This window comes from Staurois parvus, unplaced genomic scaffold (assembly GCF_062004578.1).
Source record: "Staurois parvus isolate SC_StPar_1 unplaced genomic scaffold, SC_StPar_1.0 ptg000371l, whole genome shotgun sequence".
In the NCBI taxonomy this organism is placed as follows: domain Eukaryota; kingdom Metazoa; phylum Chordata; class Amphibia; order Anura; family Ranidae; genus Staurois; species Staurois parvus.
The window spans coordinates 6,578,159-6,598,939 of NW_028318167.1; the positions used below are offsets into that span (position 1 = coordinate 6,578,159).

Here is a 20,781-nt window from a genome sequence, read left to right on the forward strand (position 1 = left end):
TCAAAAGAAAATTGAGAGCGCTTGAAGATTGGAGCAGCTAGCACAAAATAAGGAGTGACAAATCCAATGGTATATTTTTTGCATAGAATATACCTGTGGAATCACTCTGAAAACTGGAAGTCACTGTAGCAGGCATCCCTCCTACGATGAACTCCTCCAGCTTCTGGGTCTTATGCATGGCTGTCTTGCTGCACTGTGAGCACAGGAAGTCGATCACTGGGGACGGGCATCATTTAGAAAATGCATTGCATTTTCTCAATGAATGCAAAGCATTCTCTAGTTGAATAAGGTGGACAGTGTGACAACACAGTTCTGTCTCTCTACCTCATCCTATCACAGAATGCTTTTCAGCAGACCTCCTGCATTCACAATGCAACAGAGCAGCTGTTTGGCACGGGACCCAGGAGTTAGTGGAAATCACTATAGTAACAGTGTCTATTACAGTAAATTCCAGGTTCCACAGAGATCCCACAGAAGTGAATACACCCCTCACATTTTTGTAAATATTTTATTATAACTTTTCATGTGACAACACTGAAAAAAAATGACACTTTGCTACAATGTAAAGTAGTGAGTGTACAGCTTGTATAACAATGTAAATTTGCTGTCCCATCAAAATAACTCAACACACAGCCATTAATGTCTAAACCGCTGGCAAGAAGAGTGAGTACACCCCTAAGTGAAAAAGTCCAAATTGGGCCCAAAGTGTCAATATTTTGTGTAGCCACCATTATTTTCCAGCACTGCCTTAACCCTTTTGGGCATGGAGTTCACCAGAGCTTCACAGGTTGCCACTGGAGTCCTCTTCCACTCCTCCATGACAACATCATAGAGTTGGTGGATGTTAGAGACCTTGCGCTCCTCCACCTTCCGTTTGAGGATGCCCCACAGATGCTCAATAGGGTTTAGGTCTTGAGACATGCTTGGCCAGTCCATCACCTTTACCCTCAGCTTCTTCAACAAGGCAGTGGTCATCTTGGAGATGTGTTTGGGGTCATTATGTTGGAATACTGCCCTGCGGCCCAGTCTCCGAAGGGAGGGGATCATGCTCTGCTTCAGTATGTCACAGTACATGTTCGCATTCATGGTTCCCTCAATGAACTGTAGCTCCCCAATTCTGGCAACACTCATGCAGCCCCAGACCATGACACCCCCACCTCCATGCTTGACTGTAGGCAAGACACACTTGTCTTTGTACTCCTCACCTGGTTACCCCCACACACGCTTGACACCATCTGAACCAAATCAGTTTATCTTGGTCTCATCAGACCACAGGAGATGGTTCCAGTAATCCATGTCCTTAGTCTGCTTGTCTTCAGCAAACTGTCTGCGAGCTTTCTTGTGCATCATCTTTAGAAGAGGCTTCGTTCTGGGACGACAGCCATGCAGACCAATTTGATGCAGTGTGCGGCGTATGGTCTGAGGCACTGACAGGCTGACCCCCCCACCCCTTCAACCTCGGCAGCAATGCTAGCAGCACTTATGTCTATTTCCCAAAGACAACCTCTGGATATGACGCTGAGCATGTGCACTCAACTTCTTTGATCAACCATGGCGAGGCCTGTACTGAGTGGAACCTGACCTGTTAAACCGCTTTATGGTCTTGGCCACCATGCTGCAGCTCAGTTTCAGGGTCTTAGCAATCTTCTTATAGCCTAGGCCATCTTTATGTAGAGCAACAATTCTTTTTTTTCAGATCCTCAGAGTTCTTTGTCATGAGGTGCCATGTTGAACTTCCAGTGACCAGTATGAGAGTGAGAGCAATAACACCACCTTGTAACACTAATGAGTCACATGACACCAGAGAGGGAAAATGGCTAAGTGGGCCCAATTTGGACATTTTCACTTAGGGGTGTACTCCCTTTTGTTGCCAGCGGTTTAGACAATGGCTGTGTGTTGAGTTATATGTTGAGCAAATTTACACTGTTATACAAGCTGTACACTCACTACTTTACATTGTAGCAAAGTGTCATTTCTTCAGTGTTGTCACATGAAAAGATATAATAAAATATTTACAAAAATATGAGGGGTGTACTCACTTCTGTGAGATACTGTATATTCATAGGACTGTAACTATGTAAACATATCCATGGAAAGACCCAGGCCATCTCTATGGTCTAAGACAGAGGTCTCAAACATTCTAAACAAAGAGCCAGTTTACAGTCCTTCAGACTTTAGGGGGGCTAGACGGTGGCAGTCAAAAAGGTCCCCAAGTCAGTGGGAAAAAAAATTCCCCATCTTTAGTGTCAGTGGAAAGAAAAGTGCCCAATCGATTTTTTATCATTGGAAGAAATTGTGCCCCATCATTGGTGTCAATAGGGGAATAATGGCCCATTGTTGGTATCGGTGGATGAAATAGTGCCCCAAGGGCCGGAGAAAAGCAAGCAAAAGGGCAGCATCTGGCCCTGGTGCCATAGTTTGGAGACCACTGGTCTAAGAGACCGGAAGCAGCACCATGACGTCACTTCCAGTTCTGGCAGATGCAAACGCTGCCTTTACAAAAATCCACGATATTAATGTTTTTTTTTTTTCCCTTTTTTGATCTCATGCTTTTATAGACCCCAGATATTTCCATAAAGAGCACCTGTCTTCCTTTATTTCTATCACAAGGGAAGTTTACAATTTCTTGTTACAGGCATAAAAGTGATGGAAAAAAAAAAAAGGAGAAAAAATATTTTTTTTTTTTGCAGCGCCCCCATCTCTCCGTAAAGAAGCGAGAGCATACACAGGTTGCACACACATATGTAAACTGTGTTTGCACCACACTTGAGGTATTGCAGCAAACATTATAGTGAGAGCAATAATTCTAATGCTAGACCTCCTCTGTAACTCAACTGGTAACCTGTAAAACTTTTTGAAAAGGTTCACCTATGGAGATTTTTAAGTATCACAGTTTGTCGTCATTCCACGAGCAATTTGAAAGCATGACATGTTAGGTATCCATTTCCTCAGCGTGAACATCATCTTATATTTTGCCAAAAAATCATTCATTCATGAAAAATTATTAATATTCATTAAAGTGTATTTTTTCCAAAAAAAGTTTCATTTGAAAATTTTGTTTTGTTCCCCTAGCCACTTAGTTATCCCTTTTGCCTTATGGCAAGGTGCTCCATCATGCTAGAAAAGGCATTGTTCATAACCAAACTGTTAATGGAAGGTTGGGAGAAGTTACTCTCTGAGGATGTTTTTGTACCATTCTTTATTCATGGCTGTCTTCCTGGGCAAAATTGTGAGTGAGCCCACTCCCTTGGCTGAGAAGCAATCTCACACATGAATGGTCTCAGGATGCTTTACTGTTGGCATGACACAAGACTGATGGTAGCACTCACTTTTTCTTCCACATGCCCCAAACAATCAGAAAGGGGATTCATTAAAGAAAATTACTTTATCCCAGTCCTCAGCAGTCCAATCCCTGTACCTTTTGCAGAATAAACAGTCTGTCCCTGATGTTTTTCCTGGAGAGAAGTGCCTTCTTTGCTGCCCTTCTTGACACCAGGCCATCCTCCAAAAGTCTTCTCACTGTGCACGCTGATGCACTCACACCTGCCTGCTGCCATTCCTAAGCAAGCTCTGCACTGGTGGTGCCCCAATACCACAGCTTAATCAACTTTAGGAGATGGTCCAATAAATGGTTGATTTAGGTGCAGTCTTAGTAACAGCAATATCTGTGAATCCCTTTTTTGTGCAAAGCAGTGAAGACTGCATGTGTTTCCTTGCAGGTAACCATGGTTAACAGAGGAAGAACAATGATTTCAAGCACCACCCTTCTTTTAAAGCTTCCAATAGGATATTCTAACTCAATCAGCATGAGAGTGTGATCTCCAGCCTTGTCCCCTTCTACACTGAGACTTGTATTAATGAGAGAATCACCGACATGATGTCAGCTGGTCCTTTTGTGGCAGGACTGAAATGCAGTGGAAATTATTTTTGGGATTAACTTCATTTTCATGGCAAACAGGGACTTTGCAATTAAATGCAAGTCATCTGATCACTCTTCATAACATTCTGGAGTATATGTAAATTGCCATCACAAAAACTGAGGTAGCAGACTTTTGTGAAAATTAATAGTTGTGTCAATCGCAAAACTTTTGGCCACGGCTGTACAGTAGTTTGTTTGGACCAGCTTGGCATAATCTATACGTCTTCTGCCTGCCAATCCCACTAACCTAAAAGAAAAAATGTAAAATGACCTGAAACTATGCTCAAACATGAATGTACCCTTAAAGTCAAGTCAACCTGTGAGGCTATGTCTTACATGAGCAAAAAACACAGGTTCATTTTAAAAGTTGAACTTCACTCTGTCAACATTTAATTTCTAATTTTTAATCCTTATGCTGCTAGCATTAGTAAATAGTCAATAAAGTATATCATTTTCTGGTTTTAAACTTTTTTTTTTGTTTTTTACATTTCTCCAGGTCAAATAAATATATGACATCTACTGTATGTCAGCATAATGAAAAAATCTAACTAGCCTATAGCCAATTTTAGATGCTCATAGAATATGCCCATACACATAAATAGAGGTGGTGTTCTCAAAATGTAGAATATAGATAACAATGTCAAATGTACAGTGCTTCGCTTAGACAGGAAATCGAGCATGTTTAGCTGTGCACAGTGTCTCTTCAGACTATCATGTCAATAGGACCCATTCTCCCCAGAGATGCATTGCAGTGCTCTTTAGAAATAATCTGCATGCTGCTGTTTTTGGAGCACACTGAACTGCACTTATTCCGTTCATATAGTCGAAGGAAATGAAGTGGCAAAAAAAAAAAAAAAAAAATTATAGTAGAATACACATTTTTATTTATTTTAATGCATTGTATAATAAATTACACACCATACTTCCTGCATCTGACATAACAACGGTATAACATACCAGGGTGTTTAGGGAACATTTGAGCTTTAATACTTGCCCTTTATTGAAAACAAGCAAATAGGCAGCATTAATGTATATGACCTAAAATCCACCTTCAGTATCTTACAAAATATCTGTTCTTCCACACGCAAACACAGTTGTGTGCACATGTGGGTCTATGCTGTTAAAGACCAGCTGCACTTATGTGTGAACTGCTGCTAATATTTACCATTGGAGTGTTATGAAAAGATCTGAAATAAGCAGTTTATTTACATAGCAGCACTGACACATTAACCACTTGCCCTCCAGAGGATTTACCCCCCTTCCTGACCAGGCCATTTTTTGCGTTATGGCGCTGCATTACTTTAACGGACAATTGCGTGGTCATGCAACGCTGCACCAAAGTAAATTGATGTGCTTTTTTTCCCACAAATAGAGCTTTCTTTTGGTGGTATTTGATCATCTGTGCGTTATTTTTTCGCTATAAACAAAAATAGACCAACAATTTTGAGAAAAAAAAAACTATATTTTTTTTTTGCTAGTAAACATGTCCAATAAAATTTTTTTAAAAAAGCAAATATTGTCATAAATTTAGGGCAAAATGTATTCTGCAACATGTCTTTGCTAAAAATGTGTAAATAATTGGTTTACATGAAAGCTAGTGTTTATAAATGGTGGAATATATATATATATATATACACACACACACACACATATATATATATATATATATATACATACATACATACATACATATATACACACACACACATATATATATATATATATATATATATACATATACACATACACACATATACATACATACACACACAGTAATTTTTTTATTTTGCTAGTAATGGCGGCGAACAGCGACTTATAGCAGGACTATGGTGGGCATTGACACTGAGGGGAACTAACCCGGTGTCACTGACATCCCCAGTGACTCCAATACAGTGATCAGTGCTAAGGAAAGAAAAAAAAAAAAAAAGGTCAAGGGCACTGTACTAATGGCACTGGGCAGGAAGGGGTTAATATCTGGGGCGATCAAAGGGTTAATTGTGTGCATTTTACTATGGAGCTGTGTCTGTGCTTTCCACTGTAACCACACTGCTTTGAATGGCTCTGCTAAGCAGAGCCATGCAAAGCAGTGTGCTGGAGCTGACAGGGGAGAGAACTGTATTGTTTACATACAGTTCTCTCCCCCAATCGGTAATACTCGGCGATCACCGGGTGCCTGCGAGTAACCACAGGCCGGGATCTGGTGACTGACAGCCAATGCCACGAATGGTGGCACCGGTAGGGCGCACGCCCCCTACCCGAAAATGCTAAATCATATATGTGATTTTCGCACCTCTGCCTCCCTGTAGCAGTATTTCTGCTATAGGGCGCCAGTAAAGTGGTTAGAGTTTCTTATGCACACACAACAAAGTCAGTATCCAAAACTTCTGCATCAGCAATTATCACTATGCATTGGTAAAAGAGAAGATGACTGTAAGAATTGACAACATAAGATCTAATAGCAAACTGCAAGGAGTGGTTTGCTGTCTGCTCTCTATACCCAGAGGTAATGTGTATTCCTTCTAACTCAAGGTGGCAAAACAGAACAGCATGTGAGTATGTGCACACGTTCACTTTAAAGGTTTTAATGCCAGCAGCCAGATGATGATATGCATTCTTTTATTGCAGTGTTAGGAAGCATTTATAATATGTAATGGACTGAGGACAACAGATTTTAGGAGGCATCCCTGAACTGCTTCCTAGCAATACCTTGTCAAAATCTGTCAAGTTGCAAGATGCTGAAGTGATTTTTACTTAGTGGAAGGGCTCAATGTCACAAAGCATGAAGTTTCACGCAGAAGGATTTTACTTTTTTTTTTCAAATTGTAGCTATTAACCACTTGCTGCCTATTTTGATGCTTCTCACATACAAGCGGAAATCTACAATATGCATTTTTTTTTTAACTAGATAATTACTTACAACCCCCAAAGATTATATACTTTCTGAAAGCAAAGGCCGTGGAGAAAAAAAAAATAATAATGCAGTTGTTGCAATTTTTTTTATGTTGGATGATATTTTGCAGCAGTTTTACAAATACAAATTTTCAAGAAAAATTACACTTTAATGAACACAAAACAATATAATCCCCGTTTTTGGTAAAACATAAAATGAATGTTACGCCACGTAAATAGATGCCCAACATTCAAGCTTTAAAAATTGTGCACATCCATGGAGGCAACAAACTATTATATGTAAAAATCTCCATGGGCAACGTATTAAAACATATGCTTTAACCTCCCTAGCAGTCTGATTATGTCAGTATTTCTGTGCTCAAAGCAGTAAATTTTTTTGCATGGAAATATGTAGTTTTTTTAGTGTAGGCCTGTAATTTTTATGAATAACTCACTGAAATCTGTCCGAACAAGAGTCTAGTAAACATCCAGGGTATGATAAAATTTGAAACACGAAATCATAAATTATAATTTAAGAAATAATCATTAAAAATAATATAATAATAAAATTTAATTCAATAATATAATCAAACCAAAAACACTGAAATTTGAAATATAGCGCCAAGTTCACACATCACTGAGCAAAGTCGCAAAATTGTTTTCAGTGTCTGATGACGAATTTCTCCACGAATCATTATCACTCAATTCTGCAAGTAGTTCTAATTTACTATCGCTGTTCTCTAGCTGGTCTAAAACCGATTTTGACCTAAAGGGACGCTTTTTGGACACCATGGACATTTCTCAGTTTCCAGGCAGAAAGAACAGTAAAAATGCAGGTAGGGCACAGGACAAAGCACTAGGGACAAAATGTATGTGAAATGCTTTGATACAGTAATGTTTTACTATGTGATTTTAGTGTATTTAGTGAATGTCACTTTTTGACATTTTTAAATTTCCCGCCATTCCGTCCCCCGTACGTCCTGACGTCCCAGGGAAAGGAAGCCGGAAGACAGATGCCGGCATCGGCCGGAGGACATTGCTGGGGACACTGCAGGGGGGACATCGCGGGAGCACAGGACAAGGTAAGTGCAGAAGGGATCCCGGAGCAACGCTGCAAGGTATTCCCGAGTGTAGCTCGAGGTACAGCTTGTGGAGCTGAAACTTTACTCCGAGCTACACTCGGGAATACCGCCAGGGAGGTTAAAAGCGTTTACAGGATATCAGTTTAGAATTAAACAGGAGATCTAGTGCTAGAATTATTGCATTTGCTCTGTCCCTTTAAATTTTTTTTAATCATCTTTTTGCCATCACAAGGCATGAACAACACCCCTTTGATAGCATGGGCAGTGATAGATCATCTTTAATGAGAGAGATGGGGTCTATTAGGGAAGATTTACCATATTTGTCCTGGTCCAACACAGAGTGATGGGAAAGCCACAATTTTACAGATGTCACCAGAATAGGACCAGTGGGGAAATCTTCAAATAAGAACACCTGTTCTGCTGGCAACAGTCTAAGATGGGATTTCCCTCACTTTTCCTCCCACCGCTTTCTGTCTCTAAAGCAGGAATTGAAGGAAAATCTCCCTAATGAGACACAAACAGCAAAATAAAGAAAAAAAAAAACAGAGATTAAAAGTCTAAAGCCAAACTTTTTTTTTTCTTCCTTTTGGTAGGAAATGGTTAATACACTAACAGCAAGACTGAGGTGCACAAATGGATATGGAATCCAGGAACAAGCTACATTGACAAGAACTAGAGAAAACCTGTGTCAGCTGTAATTGTTTTTTTTTTTTTAAAGCAGACTACCACTCATCTATAGCCCTTCCCATCTTCTGTCTACCCCTTGAAATCTTCCACATTTTGGCATTTTACAACCAAAAACAAAAATGTATTTTATGTGATAGACCAACACAAAGTGGCACATAATTTTGAAGTGGAAGGAAAATGATAAACGGTTTTCAAAATTGTCTACAAATAAAACTGGTGAGAACTCTGGAGTGCATTTGTATTCAGCCCCCTTTACTCTGATACCTCTAACTAAAATCTAGTGGAACCAATTGCCTTCAGAAGTAACTTAATTAGTAAATAGAGCCCATCTGTGTGTAATTTAATCCCAGTATAAATACAGCTATTCTGTGAAGCCTTCAGAGGTAGAGAACATTAGAGAATAAACAGCATCATGAAGGCCAAGAAACACACGAGGCAGGGGTCAGTTGTGGAGAAATTTAATGCAGGGTTAGGTTATAAAAAAAAAAAATCCCAAGCTTTGAACATCTCATGGAGCACTGTTGAATGCATCATCCGAAAATGGAAAGAGTATGGCACAACTGCAAACCTACCAAGACATGTCCGCCCGCCTAATCTGAAAGGCCAGGTAAAGAGAGCATTAATCAGAGAAGCAGCCAAGAGGCCCATGGTAACTCTGGAGGAGCTGCAGAGATCCACAGCTGAGGTTGAAGAATCTGTCCACAGGACAACTATTAGTCGTGCATTCCACAAATCTAGCCTTAATGGAAGAGTGGCAAGAAGAAAGCCATCCAATTTGAAAGAGCTTGAGCTATTTTGCAAAGAGGAATGGGCAAAAAAATTCACTCTAGCTCAGTGTTTCTCAACGCTTTTTCAGTCAAGGCACCTTCTAAAATTATAGGCAATCCCGAGGCACCCTCTTAAATTATGGAATGGACAGTTTTGAGGCACCCCATTCTAAAATGTAATAGTTTTAGACAACGCAGCAACATCCACACATAGGACACCCAACGATAGAGGTGATTTATTCTTCCAAAACAAATACATTTTTGCACACTGGTACTGACTAGTATTCCAATGTTTCTCTTCTTCCTCAGTTTTTCTCCATCACTGAACTAATGTGACTCCAGCACTGATGGAGAGGGGCAGGGGAGGGTCAAACAAGGATGCTATGCAGAAAACCAACATCCTCCTTATCAACTGATGATGTAATTAATTGTTGTCAGTACGCCAGTGCCTAGAAGGTCCTAATGGTGCGTAATGAAAAACCGTGGCTTTTTGTAATTAAAAGGCCGGCTTGTACACAAGTTTTGTGCAGTTTTTAGACATTTTGATAAGGCACTTCTCAAGCAACCTCAAGGCACTCCAGGGTGCCTGGGCACCCTGGTTGAAAAAGGCTGATCTAGATGTGTAAAGCTGGTAGAGACCTACCCAAAAAGACTTGCAGCTGTAATTGCAGTGAAAAGGTGGTTCTACAAAAAGTATGGACTCAGGGGGGCTGAATACAAATGCCTGTCACACTTTTAACATACTGTATTTGTAAAATAATAATTTGAAAACCATTTATCATTTTCTTGCCACTTTACAATTATGTGCCACTTTGTGTTGTCTATCACAAAATACAGATAAAATACATTTACATTTTCGGTTGTAACATGACAAAATGTGGAAAATTTCAAGAGGCATGAATACTTTTTTCACAGCACTGTAAAATGTGACTGGGTGGTTATATGGCTGCTAGGATCACTTTCACATTAAAAGAGCATCTCTGGCTCTAAAAAAAAAAAATATATAATTAAAAAAATAATAATACAGGGGCAGCGATCCTGGTAGAACCACTAAAACCCAAGGATGTACAGGTAACTCCATTTGTGGGAAGTCGTTAAACCCCTTAAAAACAATGTTTTGTGCCTTCTTATAGGATGATGGGCTGGGAAATATCTGCCTCATTCTTGAGCGAGTCATTTCAGCTCCAGAACCCACTGAAATTTTTGTGTTATGATGAAAATAACATATAACAGTATGTTAAATCACATGGGATATGCTGTCCTTAGAAATTGAAAGTAAAAAGCAGAGCAGAAGGTGCAAATCATGCAGGGAATCCAGGAAGTTGTAAAATAAGATGGGTCAATGGGCAGCAATTGCAACATTACCCACCTAATCTCGGGTAGGTCCCAATGCAGGCATGGATGCCATTAGAGCTCCGAAGGTATGTTGTGGTATCTGGCAGCAAGCCGTCAGTAGCAAATTCTTTAAGTTCTGAATGTTGCAAGGCGGGGCCTCAATGGATCGGACTTGTTTTTCCAGCACATGCCACAAATGCTCAATGGATTGAGATCTGGAGATCAAGTGAAAACCTTGTTGTGTTCCTCAAACCATTCTTGAACCATTTTTTAAGTGAGGCAGGCATAATAACCTGCTGAAAGACGCAACTGCCATCAGGGAATATAGTTTCCAAGAAGGGGTGGACTTAGTCAGCAACAATGTTTAGGAGGTGGTACGTGTCAAAATAACACACATGAAAATAAGGGCCCAAGGTTTCCCAGCAATACATTGCCCAAAACACCTCACAGCCTCCGCCGGCCTTCTTCCCACATTGCATCCTGGTGCCATCTCTTCCACAGGTAAGTAGCACACATGCATCCAGCAATTAATATGATGTAAAATAAAAAGTTATTCATCAGACCAGACCACCTTCTTCCATTACTCGGTGATCTAGTTTTGATACTGACGTGCCTATTGTAGGCACATCTGTCTGTAGACACGGGTCAGCATGGACAGCTTGGCCGGTCTGTGGCCCCATACACAAATGGAGATACCCATTTTTTCTTATTTTAACATATCAACTTACTGCCTAAAATATCCCACCAACTTTCAGTTGCTATTGTAACGAGATAATCAGTGTTATTAATTTTAATGGTCAGTGACATTAATGTTATAGCTGATCAGTGTATATTGGATTGTCAAAAATAACTATTGTTCATTTTGTTATTACAATGCTGAGGTTCTAAAATGAAAAAGTGTATTATGTGACCACAGATTCCATTTAATGCTTCTTTACTGAATAATGCAGGATCCATTTGCATGGACAGTTCATAAAAATCCAAACCACAAGAGTCCGTCATCATCACCCCCCAAGTAAGAAACAGACTAATTATCACAAAAAGAACTGTTTTCTATTGTCAGGCCAGGTTTGGATACCCTTAGCACATATGGATTGCAGCTGGTAAGTAAAAATATAGATGATAGCTTTAATTAGTGGATTAAGAAATGTGTCCTCAAAAGCATGAGCCAAGTCTGCAGTACACAAAGGGTGGAGATTTGATAACTGATCCACACCTTAATTCTAAATATTTGTTAATTTGCATTTTTGAGCACAGGTGCAATATACTCTTCTACACAGGCAAAGCCAGCTAATTGACGCCACACATGCAAGAAAAAAACAAACAAACATACAAAGCAACAGCAGAATATCTCTCATGAGTGTATATATGCATTTTGGGCATTATAGGCGAAGTAAACTTATCTAGGCATGTGTGGAAAAATAATGTTCTAATGCAGGGGTTGTGCCTGTCATTGGCATGCATAATAAATGGATACTCCATAGAAATAAATGGTATATTTATGAACACATGCAAAAGAATCAAGGGAATGTCCAGGAGAGTTTACAATGGCTGCTCCTTGTGGGGCACAATTTGGAGTGTTGAGAGATACGTGTTAACCTGGGTACACAGGGTCTGAATATCGGCTGGCTCAGCAGGAACCGGCCGACATGCAAACTGCATGTACAGCTGTCCTTCCGCCAGAAGGCAGTCTAAGGACCGGCTTTTGTCAATGGAAACCAGCATCCGATCAGTGCTCACAGCCAACTCAGGGAGTCCCCCTGTCAGAACACAAGGGCACAGCAGGAGAGATCACTGCACTAACATTGCTCAGTTAGTACAGCAATCTCTCATGCTTTTTTTTTTTTTTTCATTCAGCTTGATGGTTTGAATGAAAAGAAAAAACAAAAAAACACAACAACTTTAGTGTGTATCCGTCTTAAAGGCAATCAATTCCCCTGGCTTTTTCTGGGCTGTGGTGTTATGCAGAAAAATAAATAAATAAGTTGCTAGCATGGTGGGATTGGTGTGTGTGGTTTTGCATAGAGCAGCCCAGATCCTCCTCTTCTCGGATCCGCCACCAGTGCTCCTGGTCCGTCCCTCCTGTTGGGAGCCCCCAAAGCAAGCAGCTTGTTATGGAGGCACTAGAGCAGGTGCACACAATGGCTCCCGCTTGCTGTCTCAGGCAATGAGGAGCCAGAGACCAGGATCAGCTGAAGCTTTTATTCATATCGATGGATCACGATAAGGCTCAGGTATTGAGGGGCTGGGGGAGCTGCTGCACACAACAGGTTCTTTACCTTCATGCATAGACTGCATGAAGATAGAAGAAAAAAAAAAAAAAAAGCCTTTACAACCATTTTAACAAACGGTAGTTTCAGAGAACCACACTCCCTGCATTCTCCCCCCCCCCCCCTCCACAATGTCAAAACCTGTTTTGTTTATGCTTTACGTTTTTTTTTAACTTTGTTTTGCTATGGTCCTGCCACCACTCTCACCTATGTGACAATGTAGTGTCCATGCTGTGTACCTGCGGTGGCAGATGTTTACCATGCAGAACAAAACATGTCACTACACATTGCCCCAAGAAAAAAAAAAAAAACCCCAACAAGAAAGCAGGGGAAAGAAAAAAAAAAAAGCAGATGGAGAACAATCTTCCTTTTTAAGTCATATTCAGACAAAACTTGCGTTTTTGAAACAGAAACCATAAATCCCCTGCCAGATTTTTTTTTCTGTCTGTCTATACAGGGAAGATTTACCATATTTGTCCTGGTGACCATTGTCCAACACAGAGTGATGGGAAAGCCACAATTTTACAGATGTCACCATAATAGGACTAGTGGGGAAATCTTCAAAGAAGAACACCTGTTCTGCTGGCAACAGTCTAAGATGGGATTTCCCTCACTTTTCCTCCCACCGCTTCCTGTCTCTAATGCAGGCCATAGATGGGGAGAAAACCGGACGGTTTTTTAACAAAAAAAGAAAAATCAGTCGTTCAATAGGCCGACGTTACCACCAACAGTTAAAAAAAAAAAAAAAAAAAAAAAAAAATCGGCCGATTTTCTTCCCGTCTACGGACGGCATTTAATTACTTCTGTCCCAGCAGAGAGCCCAGCTATTATATTTGACATTAAAAAGTATTGCGGTTGCAACATTGTATCTATTTGTATCCATTTTGGATAGATGTTTTTCGGATACAAATAGATACATTGTTGCAACCGCAATACTTTTTAATGTCAAATATAATAGCGGACTGGAATTCTTCTCTCTTCTTCTTTCTTCTCTTCTTCCTCTTCCTCCTCCAGGTCACGGCTCATGTGCAGATTTTTTATCGGTAAAAAGATCGGCCGATTTGGCCATCATTGCCATGAAAATCAGCTGAGCGGCAAAAACAGCCGATTTTTTTCCAACTTTACCGATCAAAAAAATCTGACAAAATACAGAAAAATGGCCAACCAATTAACCCATTAACGGTGCAAAAATCGGCCAATTTTCGACCCATCTATGGCCTGCATAAGTCAGGACTTGAAGGAAAATCTCCCTAATGAGACACAAACCGCAAAATAAATGAAGAAAAAAAAAACAGAGATTAAAAGTCTAAAGCCAAACTTTTTTTTTTTTCTTCCTTTTGGTAGGAAATGGTTAATACACTAACAGCAAGACTGAGGTGGACAAATGGATATGGTATCCAGGAACCAGATCCTTTGACAAGAACTAGAGAAAACCTGTGTCAGCTGTAATTTTTTTTTTTTAAAGCAGACCACCACTCATCTATAGCCCTTCCCATCTTCTGTCTCCTCCCCACTTACTTGAAAAAAAAACCCAAAACATCACAACATGCACACAGGACACTGTGCAGACACACAGTCAGCCTGTATTCCATAATCTGTTGACTGCTTGAACAGGGGGTGTGTTCAGGAGGCAAGCTGTGATAGGGAGGGGGCGTGTGCCAGAGGCAGGCTATGATTGGTTGGGGGGGTGTGACAGCTAAATAAACTACCGAATGCAGGCATGCTGTGTGTCCTGTGCCTCTGAATGGCCACCCAAAGGGTTAGAATTGACCACGAAAGAGCAGATTAGATTCGGTACTGTGTGTGGTCAGTTTAGAACAAGGAAGAAAGGTGACTGACAGGATCAGCTAGGTACTTCAGATGAAAGCAGTACAGACAGACAGAGACAGACAGACAGACAGATAGATAGGAGATTTAGGGTAAAGTACACTTTAACCTCTTCACGTTGGCAGCACACAAATGTGCGGCCTCCCGGCATCTGGGCCTAGACGCCGAGCGGCCGCACATTTGCGTGCAATTAGCAAAAACGTGTACTGAGAGCGCGCAACCTGCACGCTCCCAGCACAAATGTCCGGTACTCACAGAAAGGTCCCGGTCTGCTCTTTCGATCGGGACCTTTCCCGATCATGTAACCGCCGTGATGACGCGTCACGGTGGTCACATGATCCCTAAACCCCGCCCGTCCCGGCTTCTGAAACTCTTAAGGGGCCAGCAGGCGCCAGCAGGAAGGGGTTAAGGATCATTGTCTACCAACTTCTGGGAGTAAAGTAGAAGTCTGGGCTACAACGATCCAAGCTTAAACCTGCCACCGCACATTCTATGCTCTATACCAACTACCTTGTAAGGGAAAGATGTGTATACTGATCTAAGGGTGCTTCGGTCCAGTCACATGATCTCTCCAGCAGCAAACTGCAGAGAGAGGAAAGAGCAGCGACAACGGCTGCAGTGCCTGTGCGGTGATGTTACATATAGACTTACTATGGGGCATCCATTGTCCGCTGTCCTTCCTTTACACTGATGTCAGCCACTGGGAGCCAATCACGTGACTGGACAAGAGCACCCTTAGACTAAGTAAGCATATACATCTTTCCTTTACAGGGTAGTTAGTATAAGTCTTAGAATGAGGGTGGGGGCAGGTTTAAACTTTGATAATATTAGCCCGGACTTGAACTACTAAGTGGTATTAAACTCAAAACCAACCATTAGATGTGGTGGCTGCACTGGTTTTCTTTTGTCTTTTTCCTCTTACCAGTAAAACCAGTATTAGTGAGAAAACTCTGGATGAATGAGTGCAGGAGGCACAGCAGATTGCAGCTTTGTCAGTCTGGGGGGAAGGGAGTGCTAAATGTATTCGCAGATTAGAATACAATAACAAACTGAAACCAAACTCCAGCTCACACTTTATAATCAGCTACAGTAAACAATTTTTTTCCATTTGGGATAAAGGTTTTACATGAATAAATAAAAGCTGATCATTTTAACCACACTTGCCAGTGGTAAATGCTTGGTCTCATGCCTTTTAAACTGATACATTCTGCTGGAGAGCTGGTTCCTTTGTTAAACAGACTTTCTAGCTGAATCACCAGATGAAAATAGAAGAAAGAAAGCCTAAAAAGGAAACAAATGCAGCCATCACATCTAATAATTGGTAAGCTGCATTATAATAATGGTTTGCTTTTGGGTTTAATACCTCTTTAACCACCTCCCATATAAGGAAGTGACGAAAGGGCGGCGGTTCTCTTGTTCTGGAAGGACGTCATATGACGTCCTCCCACTCTAGCTGCGTATGCCCATAACTGCCACCTGTCAGTGTCCATCAATGCTAGATATCAGTGCCACCTATTAGTGCCATATAAGTGCTGCCTTTCAGTGCCCATCAGTGATGCCTGTCAAAGCCCACCAATGCCACCTATCAGTGCAGCCTCATTAGCGCACATCAGTGAAAGAGAAAAATTACTTATTTACAAATTTTTATAACAAACTAAAAAAAAAAACTTTTTTTTCTTTCAAAATTTTCTGTCTTTTTTTAGTTTGTTTAGCAAAAAATAAAAAACCCTGTGGTAATTAAATACCACCAAAAGAAAGCTCTATCCGTCGTCTCAAAAAAATAACAATATGGTATGGGTACAGTGTTGCATGACCACACAGCACTGAAAGCTGAAAACTGGCCTGGGCAGGAAGAAGGTAAAAGTGCCCAGTAGGCATGTGGTTTTTAAAGTGGATGTAAACCTCAGGCAAGAACTAAAAACAAAGCATATCCCTGTCTAGTGTGTACTTGTCTCTATTCAGAGCATGAAGTGTCATTTGTCTGCTTCTTTGTCCCTCTACTAACAGCATGAGTAACTTCTGTCAAGTTTTCCTTATTCCAAGAAGGGAAAAAAAGAAAAAGTGACAGGAAGGACCTCCAGCAGATTGACAGCCTCAGCTCTATTCCTGTGTGCTGTGTGGAGGGGGGGGGGGGTCCCATCCCTCCAATCAGCTCTTGGAGCTCTCCTCACTGAGCTCTGCAAAGTGTAACTCCAGCTCTCAGTCCCTTTTTTTCCCCTGACAGCTCAGACAAGCTTTACAAATTCTGGATTTTGAACAGATGTAGAGAAGAGAAGACTTTAGATAAACAGGTACTACTTATGTAGGATGACTTGTTTAATCTCTGTGCATCACCTGAGGCCAGTCATTTCATTGGGTATATGTAAGAGTTCACAACCACTTTAAACCTTCCAGTGTACATGTAGCCTTACTCTACTGGCAGCAGAAAACCGCTAAACGTGGAAAAAGCATGTAAACACAGTCCTGCATTTAGTGCTTGGATGTTTATTTCATTGGCCAGACATGGTTAGCGCTTAGGAGCATTTACACCACATTTGGCTTTTTTTTTTAGCCAAAAGGTTCCTTTCCTGAATGTGATTCTTCAGCATTCAGGAGAGGGACTTTTAACTGCCCCTAAACCCTGCTGCTTCTAAACTCTGATTAGATCCTATGTGGGCATGGACACAAAGGGGTTTATTTACTAAAGCTGGAGAGTGCAAAAATAGACTCACTTCTGCATAGAAACTAATCAGCTTCCAGCTTTTATTGTCAAAGCTTAAACCCAGGACCCTGCATTCACTATATCTAGTCTTCCACAGTACACATTACACAGGTAAGCAATTATTGTAGTAAATATAAACTGCTAAATACCTTTTCTCATCAGCAGTATATAGCAGTATTGTGTCTTCTATCAGTGTCCAGATGAGCACTTGTTAAAGCTTGTAGGACTAGTTTTCATTCTGCTCCGACTGTTCTATGAGGCTGCATAACCCCTGGCCCTCGGTCTAGACCAGCAATGGGCAAACTACGGCCCGGCGGACCTTTTAATCCGGCCCGCGGAGTGTGATACAAAAAAAAAAAACAGCCAGGGCAGGCAAACATTTGCATCATTCAGCGCGCTCAAATGCAATGATTGGCCAGTCTCGCTGCCACTCACATCCTGATAGCCAGTGATTGGCTGTCAGGATGTGTGTAGGCGGGGCAGCGTGATGAACGTGAGGGGAGCTAGGCTCCTCTCACAGTCCGCCCTGAAGACCGGAACGGCGCGGGAAAACAGCGAGAGGAACGCGCGGAGCAAAGGTAATTTACTTTATATTAATTCACACATACACATCATTCATCTACTCTTGGTCCGGCCCCCGGGTCCAATATATGAACCCATTGCGGCCCTCAAGTCAAAAAGTTTGCCCACCCCTGGTCTAGACAGTGCTGATTGGCCCTGTACTGATCACATGCACCCTCCCAAATAAAAAAAAATAACTCTCTAGCAATACACACTAAACTGAGCATGAGCACAGTGACTCTTACAGCTCTGTACTATCAGAAGATGGATTGGGGACAGTAGAAGGGGAGGATCAGAGAAGACAGGATCTAACAGACATTATACACAATGCGGAGGATTAATCCCTTAGGTTCCACAGTGCGTATAACAAGCATGCTTTACTGCATATACTAAACCCACAACAGTAAAATCAGTCTGTAACACTTTATTTGAACAAGCTTAGGTTAGATTTAGCAGCTGATTGGTTTCTATGCAGAATTGAGCCCAATTCTGCACTCTCCAGCTTTAGTAAATAAACCCCATAGGCTTTTATTGAGTTGAGTTCCGGGGCTTAGGCAAAAAAAAAAAAAAACACCAAAAACTCCTTAAGTTCACGTTTAGGAGCAGCAGTGTGCATGAGGCCTGAGACATAACTTCTCTGTCCCAATACACATTCCATCCAAATGCCCCAATGGATGACACTTACCTGAGAAAGCTGCCTGGGGTTGGGGCATCCAAACAACGCGGAGCTGGAACTGAAGCTGATGGCACCTCTGCGGCTTAGGACATGCTTGGGCACCGGCCTGTCCAAGGGCAGCACCGGCAGCTGGTAACATACTTCCATTGAACAATGCCTCAGGGGGGCAACTCACCAAGAAACACAAAAGCAAAAACACCTATGTATATTTATACACACACCCACAGCTATGTGCTTCGAAAAAAAACTACCGGGGTCAAAAATGGGGCAACTCAGAGAACAGCCAGACTAGAAATAAAAAGCCCAGTCCAAAAGGAGAACATTTCTACGGAAACCCACTCATGGAGAGTTCATTGTAAAGTCATGCCATGCAATCCTATGAGGAGGAGGATGGGGCAGAGGGTGGCTGATCCTGGAGGGAGCACGCTCAGCAGGGGGTGGGAGGACTGGGATAAGGGAGAGGTATAGGATGCCAACCTTGCCAGGGCTGATGGAGTGGCAGGGTTCAATGGTGGGGCACGGGATCTATAGGAGGGGGGGGGCAGCGATTTATATCTTGGAATAAATAGAAGAGATGGGAGCACAGGGAACACTCCCAGACACAGCAGCTCCTTTGGCCGACACTAGAGCTGCCAGATTGCCAGTCTGGGCCTGGAGGGGAGTGCAGCTCCTGGGAGTAAACAATGAATGAGTGAAGGAGGAGGAGGGGAGCCCCTCTCTCTGCCAGAGTCAGTGGGATATGTGGTGTGGCCCTGTGCTGGGGCCCCTGCGGACAGTGCCCGGGCTCCCTGCTCTTGCCCGGGGCTGGCACTGCTGTGAGCTCGGTGCTGTGGACGGGCAGCTGGCTCTTCTTCTTCTTCTCCTCCCTCCGGACGGGCTCAGCACTCCCATCTTCTTCTCCGCCGCCGCCGGCTCACAGTCTCATCTCCCCTCCCTCGGAGCGATGAGGCGGCTGTGGGGCCTCCCACCTCCCCCTCCCGGTGGTCGCTCTTCAGCGCCGGACTGATGCCCTGGATGGCCGGGTAACGCAGGCCGTGTGTATGTGTGTGTGAGGAATGGCAGCCGCTCTATTGTCAGTCAGCGAGCTCCTCCTGCTCCGTCAGCCCCGTGGAGCCGCACACAGCCCCCCTGTCTCCGGTGCTCCTCTCTCCTCCGGGATCCCGCATGCCGCGGACACAGCGCGACTAAAAATAATAATAATAAATAAATGCAAAACTAAAAAATAAAAACGTAAATAAAAGCACCGTGTGCACGCCTCTCAGCAGCTGCCCATACCGCCGGCTGCAGCCACCAGCACACTCCAGCCTGGATTCCTGGGGCTTAAAGGACACTTCATGACATCACGGTCATATGATCCGCTCGGGGGTGACGTCAGGGCGGCACGTGATTCGGGCGGGAGAATCGAGTGGCGACGACCCGTATATACCTGCTCAATGAATAGAGCCGCAGTGTGTCATGTCGGCTTGTCATGGCCTGTGTTATGAGGGCAATAAACGTGATTTCACACGGACTGTTCATGTTTTGTATAAAGAAAGAGATAGTGTGTGGGCCATATAATGCTGCAAGGATGGCTTTACATCTGAGCTAAATAGTAACAGGCAGGGGCGGACTGACAACTCATGGGGCCCCCAGGCAATAGGGGATCATGGGGCCCCCAGGCAATAGGGGATCATGGGGCCCCTGTGTCCTTGCCCAAACTCAAAAGGTACTAGGGGCATCTCATGGGGCCTCCTACTGACCTCGGGCAGTGCCTGAGTTTCCAAATTGTCAGTCCACACCTGGTAACAGGTGTTAACCTCCCTGGCGGTATTCCCGAGTGTAGCTCGGGGTAAAATGTCTGTACCAAAAGCGGTAACCCGAGCTACACTTGGGCTTACCATGTGGCGCTGCATAGGGATTCACTGCAGAGCTTACCTTGTCCTGCGCTCCCGCGATGTGTCCCCTGCAGCGTCCCCGGCCATCTCCTCCAGCCGATGCCGGCATCCGGCTTCTGTGTTCCGGTCCCTGTGACGTCGGGACGTACAGGCGCCGCCGCCGCCGGCGGGAAATTTGAAAATTTTAAAACGT

At 42.7% G+C, this 20,781-nt stretch overlaps 1 protein-coding gene across 2 annotated transcripts in view; it reads right to left on the reverse strand.

Moving 5' to 3' along the window:
• PDE7A (phosphodiesterase 7A) overlaps positions 1 to 20,046 on the reverse strand; it is a 182,348-nt gene extending 162,302 nt beyond the window's left edge. Inside the window, exon 1 of one of the 2 annotated variants that reach the window (XM_089685335.1) lies at positions 18,724 to 20,046. In XM_089685335.1, the coding sequence (XP_089541461.1) occupies positions 18,724 to 18,861 (138 nt within the window). In that variant the 5' untranslated portion in view covers positions 18,862 to 20,046. The remainder of the gene's footprint in view (positions 1 to 18,723) is intronic. The other variant, XM_089685336.1, reaches the window with a different exon arrangement.
• Between the last annotated feature and the right edge of the window lie 735 nt (positions 20,047 to 20,781).